Genomic DNA, 17679 nt, shown 5'->3' on the forward strand with positions numbered 1-17679 from the left:
TCATTGTAGATGCTACAGAATTTGTCAGCCTCTGAGGGTCAGCTGGTCGTGTTTGAATGCAGAGTAAAGGGAGCCCCATCTCCTAAAGTCGAGTGGTATCGAGAAGGGACCTTGATAGAAGATTCTCCAGATTTTAGGATTTTACAGAAAAGTAAGTTGATGCTTTAAAATTACTTTTCTGATAACTCATTTTTATATGTCAATTACCTGTGTTTATTCTTAGAACTTTTTAACAATGAATTAAAATGTAGTCAAAAACTAAAATAGAAATCCTTTGTAATCATACTCCCCCAAACTTAAACCCTGTTAATCTCCAGGTGTATATTCTCCAAGAATTTTTGCATGTATTTTTATAATAAAAATGACACTTGCTCTTCTTTATAAATTGGTTCTTTACTCAAAATCTCATGAATACTTTTTGTGATAGCAAGTAGTTTTCTTACTTTTAAAAAGAAGTCAGTAATATCAATTCCATATTTATTTACCCTCCTATTGTTGAATATTTAGATCTTTCACAAATTTTTACTATCATAGACTATGCTTCAATGCATGTTAACAGACCAAATCTTTGTGAATATCTATAGTTATTACCTTGGAATAAGTTTCTAGTACTAGAATTGCTACCATAAATTCATTTTGGGGGGCTTTTAACATATATTGCTAAAATGCTGTTCCAAAAAGTTGCTTTAAATTTAAGATGATCACACAACTGATCAGCCAAATGGAGACTTGGGAGGAGTGAAAGAGGGGGTATTAATAATTACACAGGGATCCCAGCATAAAGTGGGTCTGTCCCAGTTGAACTAGAACACATCAGCCCAGCTGCATTCTACTACTGCCAGCAACACATGGGAATGCCTTTTGCCTCATATCTTCATCAAGAGTGGGTGTTAACCTCTTTGCAAAATCTTCACTAGATCTACAGGTCAAACACGGGAACACATGACTTGATCTGCACTTTACTAATCAGTTGTGGCATGGAACTGTTTTTTCACATATACTCAGGTCTTTGTATGGTTTTAAAATTATTTTATACTGGGCTTTTGTTCTTTTTTTATTGTAAGAATGATTTATGTATTCAAGCGCCTAATTCTTTCCTTAGTGCATTCTGCTTTTATCTTGTCATGCAGGGTTTTCTCCCTGACCCATTTTAGTCACAAAATATGTTGCAACTTACTTGTTTTTTAAAAACTGTGTGTTTTTATTAACTATGTAGAACAATCTATTATAGAAAAACTTGGCAAGGAAATTTAAAATGTTGGTGGACTCTGGGCACCCAGGGTCCTTTGTTTTGCTTCCTTTAGCATTTTCTGTATTTTTCATATTTTATAATGATATATATGGCTTGTAACTTTATTTTTGATGAATAAAAATGCTATAATTTATCATGTACAGCATGATGTTCTGAAATATGTATATACTGTGAAAAGGCTGTATCAGAATAATGAACATGCACTATCTCACATACTAACGCTTTTTGTGATGAGTTATTTCATTTTTGTACATTTGTTTCTGCCTATTACAAAGCAATAATACTTGGAACAGTGTGCTATAAGAATCAGAACTTCCAGGTGTTAGCAGAGTAGCAGCAGCCATAGTAGATTCTGAATACCAGTTAACCGTGAGAAAAAGAAAACCCAATGTTTTTATCAGTGTAGAAGATTGTAACTAAGTTCAACAACTATGTATCAAGTGCCAGCTATTCAATAAACATCAATAGAACCCCTGTATTTAGTATCACAATGGGCATTTTCAGGAATGCCAGAGAATTTTAAGATAAAGACCCTGCTTTTGAAGACACCGTCACCCATCCTGAGGCTCTGGACATTAGAAACCTTAGAGCGGGAGCTATAGCCTACATGCTATTAGGATATGAGAGCCCAAAGAGAAGAATGCGCTCTCAATCTTCACAAACTTTATTTTCAGGTAAAGCCACATAAGCACCAATAAAAGCAACTCATGTTCTGAATCCCAGCTAACTCAGAAACTCTCTCTTGCTTGTGTTCCAAGCTGCAGTAACATCATTTAGTCAATCGCTCTCTTGCTGCCATCTGTGGTATCCATTCTCACCCTACTAATAATGATCATTGTACTCAACCTGGGCACATTAACCTTTCAAACCACTCCTGAAATATGCAAGCAACTATGAAATTCTATAGGAAGCTACTGGTGGAAGTGTAGCCTCTTGGTAAAATAAATGCTCAGAATCTTTTTTTTTTTTTCCTTCTAGAACCTCGGTCCATGGCAGAGCCAGGTAAAGACCATTTCAACTTCAGTTTACTAGTGTGTGATTTGATGTACATTTTAAAAAATTGAAATGTTGATGGTGTCAATAAAAATCTAAAAATAACATTTTAAGAAAAAAGACCCAATGAACACTAGCTATAATTGTAGGAGAAGAGGACAGGAGCAGATATAAATTTGAAACATATTACCCAATACCCAACATCAGTGCAGCTAATTCTTTTTTTTATTTTTTATTTTTTCTTATTTTTATTTTTTGACAGGCAGAGTGGACAGTGAGAGAGACAGAGAGAAAGGTCTTCCTTTTGCCGTTGGTTCACCCTCCAACGGCCGATGCGGCCAGCGCGCTGCGGCCGGCGCACCACGCTGATCTGATGGCAGGAGCCAGGTGCTTCTCCTGGTCTCCCATGGGGTGCAGGGCCCAAGCACTTGGGCCATCCTCCACTGCACTCCCTGGCCACAGCAGAGAGCTGGCCTGGAAGAGGGGCAACCGGGACAGAATCCGGCACCCCGACCGGGACTAGAACCTGGTGTGCCGGCGCCGCTAGGTGGAGGATTAGCCTAGTGAGCTGCAGCGCCGGCCTAGTGCAGCTAGTTCTTGATCACTGTGGAGTGTTTGGGAATTGTCCCTCTGTCCTGGTCCCCATCAGGCCCTTCCTAAACTGGGCATAGCAACTTCCACGAAGCTAGATCATTTTCACTTCGACATCCTCTGTGTCTGATTCTGATTCTGGAATTTGTATAAATTCAATAAAGTTTTAGTTGGAAGGATACTAACATCAGATAGATAGAAGCAACAGCAGGTGAAGAAAAAAAATCTCAATTCAAACAAGGGCATTAACAGCTGAATGCCCTCTCTGTTATCACCCTATAAAACTAGATTGTTTTTATAACACTACATGGAAAAGATGGTTTGGAATTTTATTATAGTTCTTTCTTCTGACTGCTGGGTAGAAAGGCATCCAAGAAGTAGACATGGAATATCCAGGTTGTACAGCCCTATTGGGCTTCGGGATGAATAGTAAGACCAGAATTGGTCTTTCTCTTGACACTGCTTATGGTGGAGCAGAATTTTTTTCCCTTGAAAATGTTGCAGGTCTTTGACATCTCTATCCAGAGTGGGCTTTTTCATTTGGCAGTCATGCACAAAAAATAACTTTAGAGTTAGGCAAAAAGGAGCACTGCCCCAAATAAGTTTTTCCTTCTCAGTTCCATGTTCTAAAATTCCATAGCAATAGAGTTCTTCATTTCACCTGTGTAACATGAATACCCTTTGGAGATGGGGCACCTTATCAGGCCAGTGTAGTGTAGCGTGAGTGAGTTACCAGATCTTTTTCTGAGAGCAGGCTGCTGAAAGATAAGAGTCTAAATATTTGGGAAGGGGAACAGGGAGAAGGAAGCGCAAGTCTAGAGTTAAGAAAACAGGTGAGAGAGGCACCAAAACCAAACTCAGTCTCTACTTCACTTGGGATTCTTTAGGTATCAAATAAAGAAGATCTAGCTAAAAGTAGCCTAAACAATATGAAATTTTATTTTCTCACTTAGGAAGACTCCCTAAGAAGTGGCAGTCCTGGCACTGGTTATTTTAGCAGCTCAAAGATCACCAGAAACCAAACCACTTTTCATTCTGCCAGCTTCAGAGTTTCCTCTTCAATTAGTTCTACTCATGAACCCAAGATGGCTGCCACAGTTAGGGCTTCACCTATACATAACAACCCTCAGAGGCAAAAACAGGGAAGAACACCATCTTCTGTCCCCTTTCTAAAGCAAAAGAAAACTTTCCCAGAAGATTGTCCCTGATGTCTCATTGACCAGCATTGTGTGTCGCTTGCCACCACTCAACAGGAAAGGAGTTAGCATGTCTGTATTAGATTAATCATGATTCACCACCTGAGGCTGAGAGGGGCCACCACACCTTGAAGTACATGACCACTGCACGGAACCTGGGTGACACCAGAGTTTTATCAATAAGATAGGAGGAGGGTGAAGAGTCACAGAGTAGGGCCTCAATATGCCAGCCATGGCCTCCTGCCAGTTTTCCTAGAAGTTGTCTAATTAATTCAGTACCTTTAAAAAAAATTCCTGCTTATTTTCATTTTGTTTGAAAGATAGAGACAGAGAGAGATTTTCCATTCTCTGGTTCACTCCCCAAAAGCCCACAAAAGCCAGGGCTGGACCAGCACAAGTGCAAGAGCCAGGAAGTCAATCTGGTTTCCCTTGAAGGTGGTGAGGATCCACGTATTAGAACCAAGTGCTTGCTGCCTCCTGGGGTGTGCGCTAGCAGGAGCTGGATTGGAAGTAGAGCTGGAACTCGAACCCGGGCACTCTGCTACGGGCAGGCATCCCAACCAACATTGTAACCACTGCGCCAAACACCCACCCAATTCGATTGTCTTGAAGCACTGAGATGCCAAGTTTCTTCTAAAACAAGCGTATTTTAATAATTTTGCTTTTAATGCCAGACCTACTGAGTGATAACTGGAGGGTATGCTCTGTCTTATGCCTCCTCTTTATTAACAGAAAAGGAATTCTAGCTGTAATAATTTTAGTCTTCAGACATGTCGTTCAATCTGAGAATCACCCTGTAGTTATTCACAAGGGTTCATACTCTGTATTGGAATAATCCATACTAATCATTCTTATTTTACCCACAATTTCAAGTTAATCTATCAACTACTAGAAATAACAAGATGTTTATGTGGTGTCCAGTTTTAAATTGTGGCCAGTGATGTGGCACACTCGGTGAAGCCACCACTTGCAGCACCCGTGTCCCATTTTGAAGCACCAGCTCCAGCCCCAGCTTCTCTGCTTCTGAGCCAGTGGATCAAAGATTTCTTTTCTTTTTTCTTTATTTTTTTTAAATTATTTATTTATTTGTGAGATAGAGTTACAGACAGAAAGAGGGAGAGAAAGAAAGAGAGGTCTTCTATCTGCTGGTTTACTCCCCAAATAGCTGCAACAGCCAGAGCTGGGCCAATCCAAACCCAGGTCTTCCACGTGGGCACAGGGGCCCAAGCACTTGGGCCATCCTCCACTGCTTTCTTAGGCCATCAGCAGAGAGCTGGATAAGAAGTGGAGCAGCCAGGACTTGAACCGGCACCCATATGGGGTGCTGGCACCACAGGCGGAGGCTTGACCTACTATGCCACAGCGCCAGCTCCTTGATTTCTTTCTCTCTCTGTCTCTATCACTCTACTTTTCAAATAAGTAAAATAAATCTTAAAAAAAATTGTAGACTTTGTTTACTATTACTTCATTGCAGTGTTTCCCATGGAAATAATGAGAAACCTGATTTAGAAACTTTCATTCATCCTTTTTATTTGACTACTTATTTTTTGTGTGTGATTTTCTAAGTTTATTGTTAATTCTATTTTTTTAATAAATCACTTATCCATGATAGTGATTTGTGTAAGGGAAAGTTTAACTGGTATAGACACTACATATGGAATTCTTCAGTGTTTTTTGTTTTGTTTTGTTTTTGTTTTTGTTTTGTTTGTTTGTTGTTTTGTTTTGTTTTGTTTTTGACAGGCAGAGTTAGTGAGAGAGAGAGACAGAGAGAAAGGTCTTCCTTCCATTGCTTCACCCCACAAATGGCCACTACGGCTGGCGCGCTGCACCGATCTGAAGCCAAGAGCCAGGTTCTTCCTCCTGGTCTCCCATGTGGGTGTAGGGCCCAGCACCTGGGCCATCCTCCACTGCCTTCCCAGGCCACAGCAGAGAGCTGGACTGGAAGAGGAGCAACCGGGACTAGAACATGGTGTGCCGGCACTGCAGGCGGAGGATTAGCCTAGTGAGCCGCGGCGCTGGCCTTGTTAATTATATTTTTGCCATCTAGACTGATGACATTAAAATAGAAGATCATCTGGGGGCTGACATTGTGGCACAGCAGGTACAGCCACTGTCTGCAACACCAGCATCCCATATGGGTGCTGGTTTCTGTCCTGGCTGCTTCACCTCCAGTCCAGCTCCCTACTAGTGGCCTAGGAAAAGCATCAGAAGATGGCCCAAGTGCTTGGGCCCCTGCCACTTATGTGTGAGACCCAGATGAAATTCCTGGCTCCTGGCTTTGGCCTGGCTCAGCCCTGGTTGTTGTGACCACTTCCAGAGTGAACCAGGGGATGGAAGATCCCTCACTCTCTCTCTCCTTATATCTTTTTCAAATAAATAAATCTTTAAAAAATAGATCATCTAAGAATATATACTTAATATAGTATTGTAAAATCCCCTTGTCAGCACTCAGTCTGTGTGGAGTTACTGGTTCTATGTCCTTTGACTTGTTTAGCCTGCTAATGAGTCAGTTCAGTCAATAATTGTTTGGCTGATTGTTTTCTTTTTTTTTTTTTTTTTTAAGATTTATTTTACTTACTTAAAAGTTACAGAGCGAGGTAGAGCCAGAGAGAGAGGTCTTCCATCTGCTGGTTCACCCCTAAAAGGCCGGAGCTGAGCTGATCCGAAGCTGATCTGAAGCCAGGAGCCAGGAGCTTCCTCTAGGTCTCCCAGTGTGGCTGTCCTCCACTGCTCATGCAGGCCACAGCAAGAGCTGGATCAGAAGTGGAGTAGCCAGGACTCAAACCAGTGCCCACATGAGATGCTGGCACTGCCGGTGGTAGCTCTACCTGCTACACCACAGCACAGACCTCCTTGAGCTTTTTCAAAGCAGGTGTCACATTGGGCTAACACATTATGTCAAGTAGTTATTTTTATCATACAAATTGCTGCTGCTTTAGTTGATTACCTATTAAAGCAATTGACTTAAGTGTAAGGATCTTGTAATTTGAAAACAAGACTAAACTCCTTAGAGAGGTATTGGTGGGAAATGAGAAGCTGAGAGAAAGGCATAGGCCCATCACCTTTCCTGTTTCACTTGGGTCTGTAGAATCAGCAAATAGAATGGCAAGTGAAATCATCATCAGATTTGAAGTCATTCATTCTCTTTTGGTCTCTTCCTCTCTCTCACTTGAATGTGTAAGTGCTTGAATAAATTCATGTAAACCAAATTTAATATTTTACATTTAACGTGTACATAAAGTATTTATGCTTTTTTATCTTTATCAGAAGTTCTAAAAGTAGTGAATAGACTTTGTAAAACAGATTTAAAAACACAAATATGGGGGCTGGCGCTGTGGCATAGCTGATAAAACCTCCACCTGCAGTGGTGGCAGGCTGATTGTTTTCTAAGACAAGACAGTCAGCTTCTTATATTGACTTTTGTAGAATTATCATCTGATAATAAATTCCATAATTCACTTTTTGGAAGCTATTTATTTATTTGAGAGACAGAGGAAGAGAAAGTTCCTATTCTCTGGTTCATTCTCCAAATGCTCAGAATATCCAGGGCCAAAGCCAAGAGCCAGGAATTCAACACAGGTCTCCCATGTGGGTGGCAGGACCCCAACTACTGAGCCATCGCCTGCTGCCTCCCAGGGTCTGCATTACCAGGAAGCTGGAGTCAGGAGCTGAAGCTTAAGTCTATTCTCATAGTTAAGACAGTAACCATTCTGTTTTCCTGACACATAGAGGAGATTTGCACGTTGGTCATTGCCGAGGTGTTTGCAGAAGACTCTGGATGCTTCACATGCACTGCAAGCAACAAGTATGGCACAGTGTCAAGCATTGCACAGCTGGATGTGAGAGGTAAGGGCTCCTTAGGTGCCAGACCCGTCTGGACCATGACTTTGAGTGTGAATATACAGAGTCTGGGTTCCCCTCCCCGACTGTTTTTCATACACAACTAACTTGGCTCTCCTAAGAAGACTTGAATTATTGAGGAAACTGCTCTTGAACAATGTCCAGTTTTCAATTTCTTATTGCATTGAGAGCCACCCCGTCCCATCCCAGCTATCCTGCTGTCACCTGAATGCAATAACCAGCCCTTGCCTCATGTTCTTGCTTCCTGCAGTTTTAGTTACCTGCCACTCCAAAAATACTAAGTGGAAAATTTCAGAAATAAAGAATTCCTAGGTTTTAAATTACAGTCTGTTCTGAGCAGCATAATGAAATCTTATGAGGTAACACTCCACCCTGCCAAGGACATGAACCATTCCTTTGTCCAGTGTATCCACACTGTATATGCTACCCACCAATCGGTTACTGAGTAGCTGAGTCAGTTATCAGATTGACTACTGCAATATCTCAGTGCTTGTGTTCAAGAAACCCTTATTTTACTTAATAATAACCCTGAACTGCAAGAGTAGTGACACAAAGGAGGCACCACGGCTTGAGACATGGAAGGCCAGATTAACTCTGCACTATGTGGCAACACTTCAGGATATATAGGAAAAATCCTTTGGTACTCTCCACAGTTTCAGGCCTCCACAGGGGAGTCTTGGACAACATCCCCTGAGGACAAAGAAGAAACTACTGTACTTTCTAAGAAAAAAATCTCCTTGGTCTTATATAAATTTCTTAAATTATTTCTGAATGATTACTTAAATTTTTAATTCAGTTTTATTCTTGCCTCTTCACTATTCCTTCATGGCCTAGATTATTATCTATGTTTGACAGGCATTTTCCCATTTGTGCGCCCATTCAGCTTGAATACTTTCCCATCTGTATACCTGCCCCCAGCTGGGTGCTATAGTGCCATTGCAGTCTTGTTGGGTAAGGCTAACAGCCCGGGTCCTGTGATTGTTCTTGCAGGCAATGAAGACCTGGGCAACAACGGGTCTCTACACTCAGCCAACTCCACCACCAACCTGGCTGTTACTGAGCAACAGCCATCCCCACCCAACCCAGAGCCTCCTTCTGCAGAACAACCCCCCAAACCCAAACTTGAAGGGGTTCTGGTGAACCACAACGAGCCCAGATCCAGTTCCAGGATCGGGCTCCGCGTTCACTTCAACCTGCCTGAAGATGACAAAGGAAGCGAGGCATCTTCTGAGAGTGGAGTGGCGACCGCCCCCCTCACGAGGCCTGACTCTTTCCAGGGGAGGTTTAATGGCCAGGCAGCAAAATTCCAGGAGCCATCTTCACCCATCAAGGAACCCCCTCCAGTTCTGGCCAAGCCCAAACTGTAAGTAAACCTTAGAATGGATAACCAAGAGTGCCTGTGAGCTTCTCTTGAATCAGACCTTCCTAAAAATGATGGCGCTCTAAAAGGAATTACCAAATGAGAAAACACACATTAAAGGCTTTGCAGACAGCACATCCGTACATCAGTTTAAGGTACTCTGATATCATCCTTATTACTAACATTCTACCTCCAAGCAATGGTTCAACCAAACAACCCAGAGAGACAATCGCCTGGCATTAGAGGCCCCCAGGTGAGACACTTCTACATGCTTGTGGTAAAGCCCTTTCTCACAACTAACATCTTTAGAGTCTGTAATTTCACCCTTCTGTTTCCCACTTCTGCTTTAGTTTCAGCTTTTGTAATCATTAGAAAGAAGCTATTCAGAGACCATTTTTTGCTATTGCTGGATACACTGCAGTAGTCATAGTAGGTTTTATAGACATATAATAGGATAGAAGAAGAAGTCACGGTTTTCTGACTCAACCAAGGAGCCTGCTGTGGCAGTTGTCAGAACCCTCTAGAGAGCGTCTGTCAGAGCCATGTTTGCAATGTTTATTGTCCATCCATAGCAAAGCAAATACAGAGCATGATGCAACTGCACTGTTCTGTGTCATCCACACATCAAAATGATAACATTTCCACTTATAGTTACATCAGCCTTTAAATGTCAACTCAAGACCTACAGCATCGTGTGTGGCCCAGTGCCGACTGGGAGCTGTTCACTGCAAGCCACTCACACCATTTGGTTCTACAGTCCTCTCACTACACACAGCAAAATTCCAGATGTAAAATTTTAATATCATGAAACTTGACTCTCAACAAGTTACAACCAAAAATGTCTCATTCCACTCAAAGCCATGCCAGTCACAGGAGAAAGCATCCACCTAAAGTCAGAAGAGGGGGAGGGGTTGTTTCAGAGACACAGGCAGCAAAAGCAGCCAAGTTCTACGGAAGAACTGCTGAGCTGGGAGCTTGAACTCCTCGCCTGTCAGTCGGGGATCACTTGGCCAGCCCAGCCAACTGGAGTCGGCACAGCTGGTTCACCCTCTGTCCGTTGAGCAGCTCCCCTTTCCTCTCTACCTGTCTCCTCCATGCTTCTCTTCCTGAAGACTCGTCAGTTCCCATGTGGCCCATCAAGAGCACGTGTTCCCATACTGCACCACGACCTGTGTCAAGTGCCACTGGGGACTTAGTTGTTCACAGTTTGATTCTACATTTCAATAGGTCCGATCTGGTCAGGCAGCCACTCCTCCCTACTCCCAGTCTACTCAGCTGTGCAGAGGAATTATGTTTGGAAGGAAGAGCCACATGGGTCAAATCAGGACCCGTGGGTGGGGAATGTCTCAGAGAAGGGAATTTTAGGGAACAGCTAACCCTAAACAACTGCCTGGGGAACTGCCTCCTTCATGGGGTTTTCTCCCTTGCCCAGGGACAGTTTTAGGGGCCATTAGGTAGGTCAGTTAGGATTAAGTTGAGCTTTACAGAAAACCTGAATTAACAGAGGTTGAACACAGGAGAGGTTTTTTCTCTTACATAGAGTGGACAGGAGCCTGGGGCTGCTCTGGTGCTTCGTGGTCTGCCCTGCCAGCTGCCACACTGGCATTTCTCCAAGTCCCCTCACAGTCCAAGGTAGCTCATGGTGGTCTGGTCATCTCGCCTGCATTCAGGTAGCAGGAAAGCAATGGGCAGAAGTCACACTCTTTATATCAGAATTGTTTTTAAGGAACCCATTTTAGGGAGCCTTAATGGAAGTCTCATCCCAAATCTTCTGCTTATCTCATTGGCCAGCATTGGTCCTCCTTTGTAATGGTATACTCATTACAAAGGAGGTGGTCTTTGATGCACAGATCGCCACCGTGAATAAAATCAGGTTCTATAACAGAGAGCAAGAATTAAGTAGACAGACATATCTGCCAAATGAGATTTGCAATTCTTTGTGCTAAATTCTTTACTGGTACTTTCTAAAAATCCTGTCTTCAGCACCATATAATTCTTTATTATTCTTTCCTTTCCCTAAGTTTTTTCTTAATTGTGTGTATGTTTATATTAGTATAGGTATGAATATACATGTATATGAACACACACACTTAAACACACTCTTTGTTATCCATTGTCTACTTTTTTCTTGCTAGTTTTAACTTCTTTGGGTTTTTTTTTTATTTAAACTTTTTTTTTGACAGATAGAGTTAGACAGTGAGAGAGAGAGAAAGAAAGGTCTTCCTTCCGTTGGTTTACCCCCCAATTGGCCACCACGGCCGGAGCTATGCCAATCCAAAGCCAGGAGCCAGGTGCTTCTTCCTGGTCTCCCATGCAGGTGCAGGGGCCCAAGCACCTGGGCCATCCTCCACTGCCTTCCCGGGCCACAGCAGAGAGCTGGACTGGAAGAGAGGCAACCGGGACTAGAACCCAGCACCTATATGGGATGCCGGCACCGCAGGTGGAAGATTAACCTAGTGAGCCACGGCGCCGGTCCCTTCTTTGGGTTTTAATAATCTTCATTTGTTTATTTGAAAGGCAGAGAGACACAGACAGACAGAGATCTTCTGTTCATTGGCTCACTCTCCAAATGCCTGTGCAACAGCCAGAGCTGTGCTGAAACCAGGAGCCACAAACTCAGCCCGGAGCTCCCATATTAAGTGGCAAGGACTCAGGCACTTGAGCCATTACATGCTGCCTCCCAGGATGCACGGTATCCGGAATCAGAGAGAGAGCCAGAAGTTGAACCCAGGCACCTCGATATAGCATGCAGACATCCTAAATGGTACCTTAACTGCTATGCCAAATACCCATCCCTGGCTTTTATTTTATTTTTAAAATTTATTTCTTTGAGAAGCAGAGAGAGGAAACAAATAGAGAGACAAACACAAAGAGAGATCTTTCATCTACTGGTTCATTCCCCAAACATCCATATCAGTGGGGGACAGAAGCCAAAGTTGGGAGTCTGGAATGTCATCCAGGTCTCCGAAGTGGGTTCAGGGATCCAATTCCTTGGGCCATCACTGATATTTCCCAGGGTTTGCATTAGTAGGAAACCAAAGTCAGGAGCTGGGAAGGGGAATCAAACCCAGGTACTACAGAATGGGATGCTGTTGTCAACCACTAGACCTCCCAGGTTTTGCAGGGCAATGGGCCAACATTTAGCCTAGTGGTTAAGATGCATATTAAGTCGGCCAGCATTGTGGTGCAGCAGGTTAAGCTGTCACCTGCAACATTGGCATCCCATATGGGCGCCAATTTGTGTCCCAACTGCTGCACTTCCAATCCAGCTCCCTGCTAATGTGCCTGGGAAAGCAGTGGAAGATGGTCTGAGTGCTTGGCCTCCTGCCACCCATACAGGAGACCAGGATAAAGTTCCTGGCTCCTTTCTCCTGGCTTTGGCCTGGCCCAGCTCTGGCTGACACAATCATTTGGGAAGTGAACCAGCAGATGGAAGATCTCTCTCTGTGTCTCTCCTTCTGTTGCTCTAACACTAGCTTTCAAATAAATAAATAAATAAATCTTTAACAACAACAACAAAGATGGTGGTTAAGAGCCTGCACCCCTGGGGCTGGCCATGTGGTACAGCAGGTTAACGCCCTGGCCTGAAGCACCAGCATCCCATATGGGAGCTGGTTTAAGACCCGGCTGCTCCACTTCCAATCCAGCTCTCTGCTATGGCCTGAGAAAGCAGTAAAGATGGCCTAAGTCCTTGGGCCCCTGCACCCACATGGGAGACCCTGTAGAAGCTCCTGGCTCTGGATCAGCGCAACTCCGGCTGTTGCAGCCAACTGGGGAGTCATCAGATGGAAGACCTCTCTCTCTCTCTCTCTCTATCTCTCTCTGCCTCTCCTCTCTCTGTGTAACTCTTTCAAATCAATTAAAAAAAAAGAGCCTGCATCCCATATCAGGAGTGCCTGGCGCAACTCCTGACTCCAGCATTCAGGCTATGGGATCATTGAAATCATGTTTATACCCGAGCTTTCTTTTCTATGGATTTATTAACTCTCTCCAGTTACCTTAAAATATCTTCCTGTTTGTCACAGCTTAATTTAAGCTTATGAGCTCTGCAGACAGACATACTTAGGTTCTAATCCTGGTTCTGTCACTCATTCTCTATGTGGCTTTGGGCAGCTTCTGGACTTGTCTGACCCTGTTTCCCTTATAAGTAAAATAGTAATAAAAGTATCTCAATGTTGTTGTGAGAATTGATATATAAAGCACCTAAAACATACATGTGATTGATAGATGGTGACTATTATATTTCTTAATTTCTGAATCACAGAAATTAATTTTCTAGATTTTTGTTTCAGAACAGCATCTCCCAAAACTAGTCAAAGGAGTTGCTATAGAACCCCTAAACCAGGCTGGCTCGCCTGTGAGCAGAGTAGGCCATCTGACAAGAGCATGGTGGAAGAGATTAGATATTTGCAAAGCATAGAACAAGGAGCTGGCAGCTTTCACTTCATCCCCAGGCTCCCCAAGGGTTTAGGAGTGAAAGTTCTCATGAACTGAAGTTGGGGCTGAGAGTCAGAAACTGGGGTGAGCCCAGAAATCTGTGTTTGAAGCTGCCCTACAGGGACTTCTGAGGCTGGCTGAAGTTCAAGAACGAATGGCCTACATTTGAAAAGTAATAATAACTAAGCCTGGATCCCTGCTCACACCAATTAACTCTCTGGGAAGTGGTGCCTAAATCTGCGAGGTTGGTTTGTGTTTTGTGGTCTCCAGTGATTCCAAACTGCTGCCAGCAAGACTGCTAAAACCAGCCCCTATCTCCTCAGAGCGAGTTCTGCTAGTCGGGGTGTGACGGCCCGGGAGATGCTTAATGTCCCCACGGGCTGCCAACGTCCTCCCGGTGTGGCGAGTTGGGATGAACCGCCCTGGGTGGCCTCTCAGAGCCCACAAGCCACGCGGCCTAAAACGGTTGCAAAATTGCTTTCAAAAGTACTCCAGCCTATGCTCCAAGTTCATTGTGCTGTTTGGTCTAACGTTTCATCTCAAAAATCTAAAATCCCGGAGCCAGCGCCGTGGCTCACTTGGTTGATCCTCTGCCTGCGGTGCTGGCATCCCATATGGGCGCCAGGTTCTGGATATGGTTGCTCCTCTTCCAGTCCAGCTCTCTGCTGTGGCCCGGGAAGGCAATAGAGGATGGCCCAAGTGTTTGGGCCCCTGCACCCGCATGGGAGACCAGGAGGAAGCACCTGGCTCCTGGCTTCGGATTGGCGCAGCGCGCCGGCTGTAGTGGCCATTTGTGGGTGAACCAATGGAAGGAAGACCTTTCTCTCTCTCTCTCTCTCTCTCTCACACACACACTATCTAAGTCTATCTGTCAAATAAAAAAAAATCTAAAATCCCTAAGAAATTCTTTTGTATAGTATTCCTTATGATTCAGAAACTCTGCTATTTATTTGTAAAGCTCTTGAAAATGACTTTTGTGGTTTGGAAATGAAGAAATGTAATAGCCACCATCTGTCAATCACCTACATGTTTCACATGATTTGTTTATCAGTTTTCACTACAACATTAAGAGATGCTATTATTACCATTTTACATAGAAAGGGAATCAGGGGTAGAAGAGTCTAGAAAGCCACCCAGAGCCAGGACTGGGACCTCAGTGTGTCTGTGTGCAGAGCTCATAAGTTTAAATTAGGTTGTGACAAAAGGGAAGATATTTTAAGGTAACTGCAGAGAGTTGATAAATCTACATAAAAAAACGCCTGGGTATAAACATGATTTCAAAGGTCCCATAGCAACAAGAAATGAGCAGCTGAACTTACAACAATTTACAGCAGGCTGTTACTTTGAATGAAAGGTTTACTCGGAATTTTGGAGCTGGTCTGCTTTAAAATCAGTCTTGTTTTTCAGACTTTTACTAGAAAGTGATAAATAAGGGTCCTCTATTCTCTGTAAGCAACCACTGGTGGTGTGGTATGTATGGACGGCTCACTGGATTTTTCAGGCAGCATGTACTGTCTCAGACATAGTGGAATCTTCTGCAGTACTTAGCAAAATAGACACACAGAAAGCTTGAGAAAATTCCATTGAAGAACGGAATTAACACCTCGTCCTGATGTGATGACTCAGCTAAGCCAAACAGCTGTGTTAAATCCTTTCTGAAACAAGATAGAATTCAAAGAAAAATTTGAAACAAAAAGACATACTCAAATGAATTCTTTCAGAATCTTAATCAGAATAATTTGATGCTGTATCTTCCATTTCATTTTGTTGAAGATTTGTGATCCTCTACCATCCAAACACAATGTATTTCCAAATAATTCCAAATCCAAACATATTTCATTGAGCAGCAAGGGCTAGCAGGCCATTTGAAGTCTTACTGAAAGGAGAAAATTGGATCTTAGCTACCACTCAACATGAAGTAAAGGGAAATGGGAACCACTTAAGACCAAATGCCTCGCAGCTCCTCACTGGCATCCTTTTCCTTGTGAGATCACTGTTCCTGCACTGCATCTTCAATTTCCACAGCCACAGTCAACTACTTCTGCAACTTCATCAAATCAGAACTCACTAAGGTCAAAAAACATGTCCTGAAAATCACATACTGTATAACTTACTTTACGCAGCATGCTTTATAACAGTTGCAGAAGGTATTATGGCAAACATGAGATCCATGAAAAAGTAAGAGATTATGTATTGTCATCCTATTGGGAAAAGTCATCAGCAACAGAAACAATGTCAATTGAGTATATTTTTCTAAGGAAAATCCAACAAAGATATTTCGGCTTTTCTTAATTGCTGAATATTCTTGTACAGAGAAATGAAAAAGTTTAAATTTTAATTATATTACTTTCTCTCAGCTTCAACACTCACTTCCAAAAAGGGATGATAAGAAAGTTACTGTGACAAGTGCATAATACTCTTGAATTCTTAGTTAAACTTAAGAAAAGAGTTTTTCATGGCTGAACAAAGGATTGTGTGGTAGGTTGCCTTTGACAGCAACAGTGGAAGCAGAAATGGGTCTTTCTTTTGTGAAGTTACTTTCTCCACCGATGGTATACCTGAAATATTAATGAGAGGAAGGAGAAAGGTCTCAAACTTCAAGAATTAAGAAAAAAACAAGATTTGAAGAACTTTCTCATTCAACTGTGTAACTGTTGTTGGCTTTCCTGGTGGTTGGAAAACATTTCTAATAGATCTTAGGTTCAGCAAGATCAACCCCTGTGTTCCAGAGGCAACATGTATTTCCAAAGGACAGAAAACCGGTGGCCTTGAAGCACTGTAACACCATGTGTGGATCTTCCAAAGGTTATTCATGCAACAGTAGATTCTCGAGGTCAGGGCTGTGGTACAGTGGGTTAAAGCCACAGCCGGCAGCATTGGCATCCCATCTGGGTGCCTGTTTGAGTCCCTGCTGCTCTACTTCCAATCCAGCTCCTTGCTAATGTGCCTGGGAAAGCAGCAGAGGATGGCCCAAGTCCTTGGGCCCCGGCACCCAGGTGGGAGACCTGGAAGGAGCTCCTAATTCCTGGCAATCGCCTGGCCCAGTCCTGGCTGTTGAGACCATTTGGGAAGTGAGCCAGTGGATGGAAGACCTCTCTCTCTGTCTCTACCTTTCTCTCTCTGTAACTATGACTTTCAAAATAATAAAATAAATCTTTGAAAGGCAGAGAGGCAGAGAAAGAGAAAGAGAGAGAGAGAGAGAGAGAGAGATCTTCCATCCACTGGTTTTTTCCCCAAATGGCCCCAACAGCTGGGGCTGGGCTGAGCTGAAGCTTGAAGATGGAGCCTGAAAGATGGCTCAAGTACTTGGGCTCCTGCACCCACACAGGAGACCGCAAGAATCTCCTGGTTCCTGGCTTCAGCCTATCCCAGCCCCAGTCATTGCAGTCTTTTGGGGAGTGAACCAGGCATGAAGATCTCTGTCTCTCCTCTCTCTAACTCTGCCTTTCAAATAAATAAATAAATATTTAAAAAAAAATAGATTTTCCAAGGAGCAAAGTTTGGCAGCCATGGTGACTGCATAGATACATGACTTTAAGACATTTTTATTCCATCTTCTTTCTTAAAAAAAAAATAAGCATCATGTGAAGAGAAATCAAATAGAGTTGGGACTTGGGGCAAATCTTGTCTCCATGATTCAGGCTCCTGTAAGTTGTGAAACTGATCCCAGCTTGCTCTTCTTTCTCTTTTGAGGAATAAGAAAAGCATGACCATGTAATATATGATTCAAATCAGAACTTTTTAAATTTTATTTATTTTAAAGATTTGTTTATTTATTTGAAAGGGTCAGAGAGAGAGAGAGAGAGAGAGAGAGATCTTCCATCCACTGGTTCACTCCTCAAACGCCCATAACAGCCAGGTCTGAACCAGGCCTAAGCCAAGAGCCAGTCTACCTGGGTCCCCCACATGCATGGCAGGGACCCAAGCATCTGAGTTGTCACCTGCTGCCTCCCAGCGTGCAAGTTAGCGGGAAGCTGGAGCTGGAAGCC

The 17679-nt window shown here is 43.1% G+C and overlaps 1 protein-coding gene across 6 annotated transcripts in view; it reads left to right on the forward strand.

Annotated features, from left to right (window-relative positions):
- Positions 1-17679, forward strand: part of MYPN (myopalladin) — a 117175-nt gene that overhangs the window by 71135 nt on the left and 28361 nt on the right. For all 6 annotated transcript variants that reach the window (XM_051823235.2, XM_051823234.2, XM_002718457.5 and 3 more), the window contains 4 exons: positions 10-151; positions 2231-2254; positions 7762-7878; positions 8884-9256. In XM_051823235.2, the coding sequence (XP_051679195.1) occupies positions 10-151; positions 2231-2254; positions 7762-7878; positions 8884-9256 (656 nt within the window). The remainder of the gene's footprint in view (positions 1-9; positions 152-2230; positions 2255-7761; positions 7879-8883; positions 9257-17679) is intronic.

The sequence above is a fragment of the Oryctolagus cuniculus genome, chromosome 15 (genome assembly GCF_964237555.1).
Source record: "Oryctolagus cuniculus chromosome 15, mOryCun1.1, whole genome shotgun sequence".
Lineage (NCBI taxonomy): Eukaryota > Metazoa > Chordata > Mammalia > Lagomorpha > Leporidae > Oryctolagus > Oryctolagus cuniculus.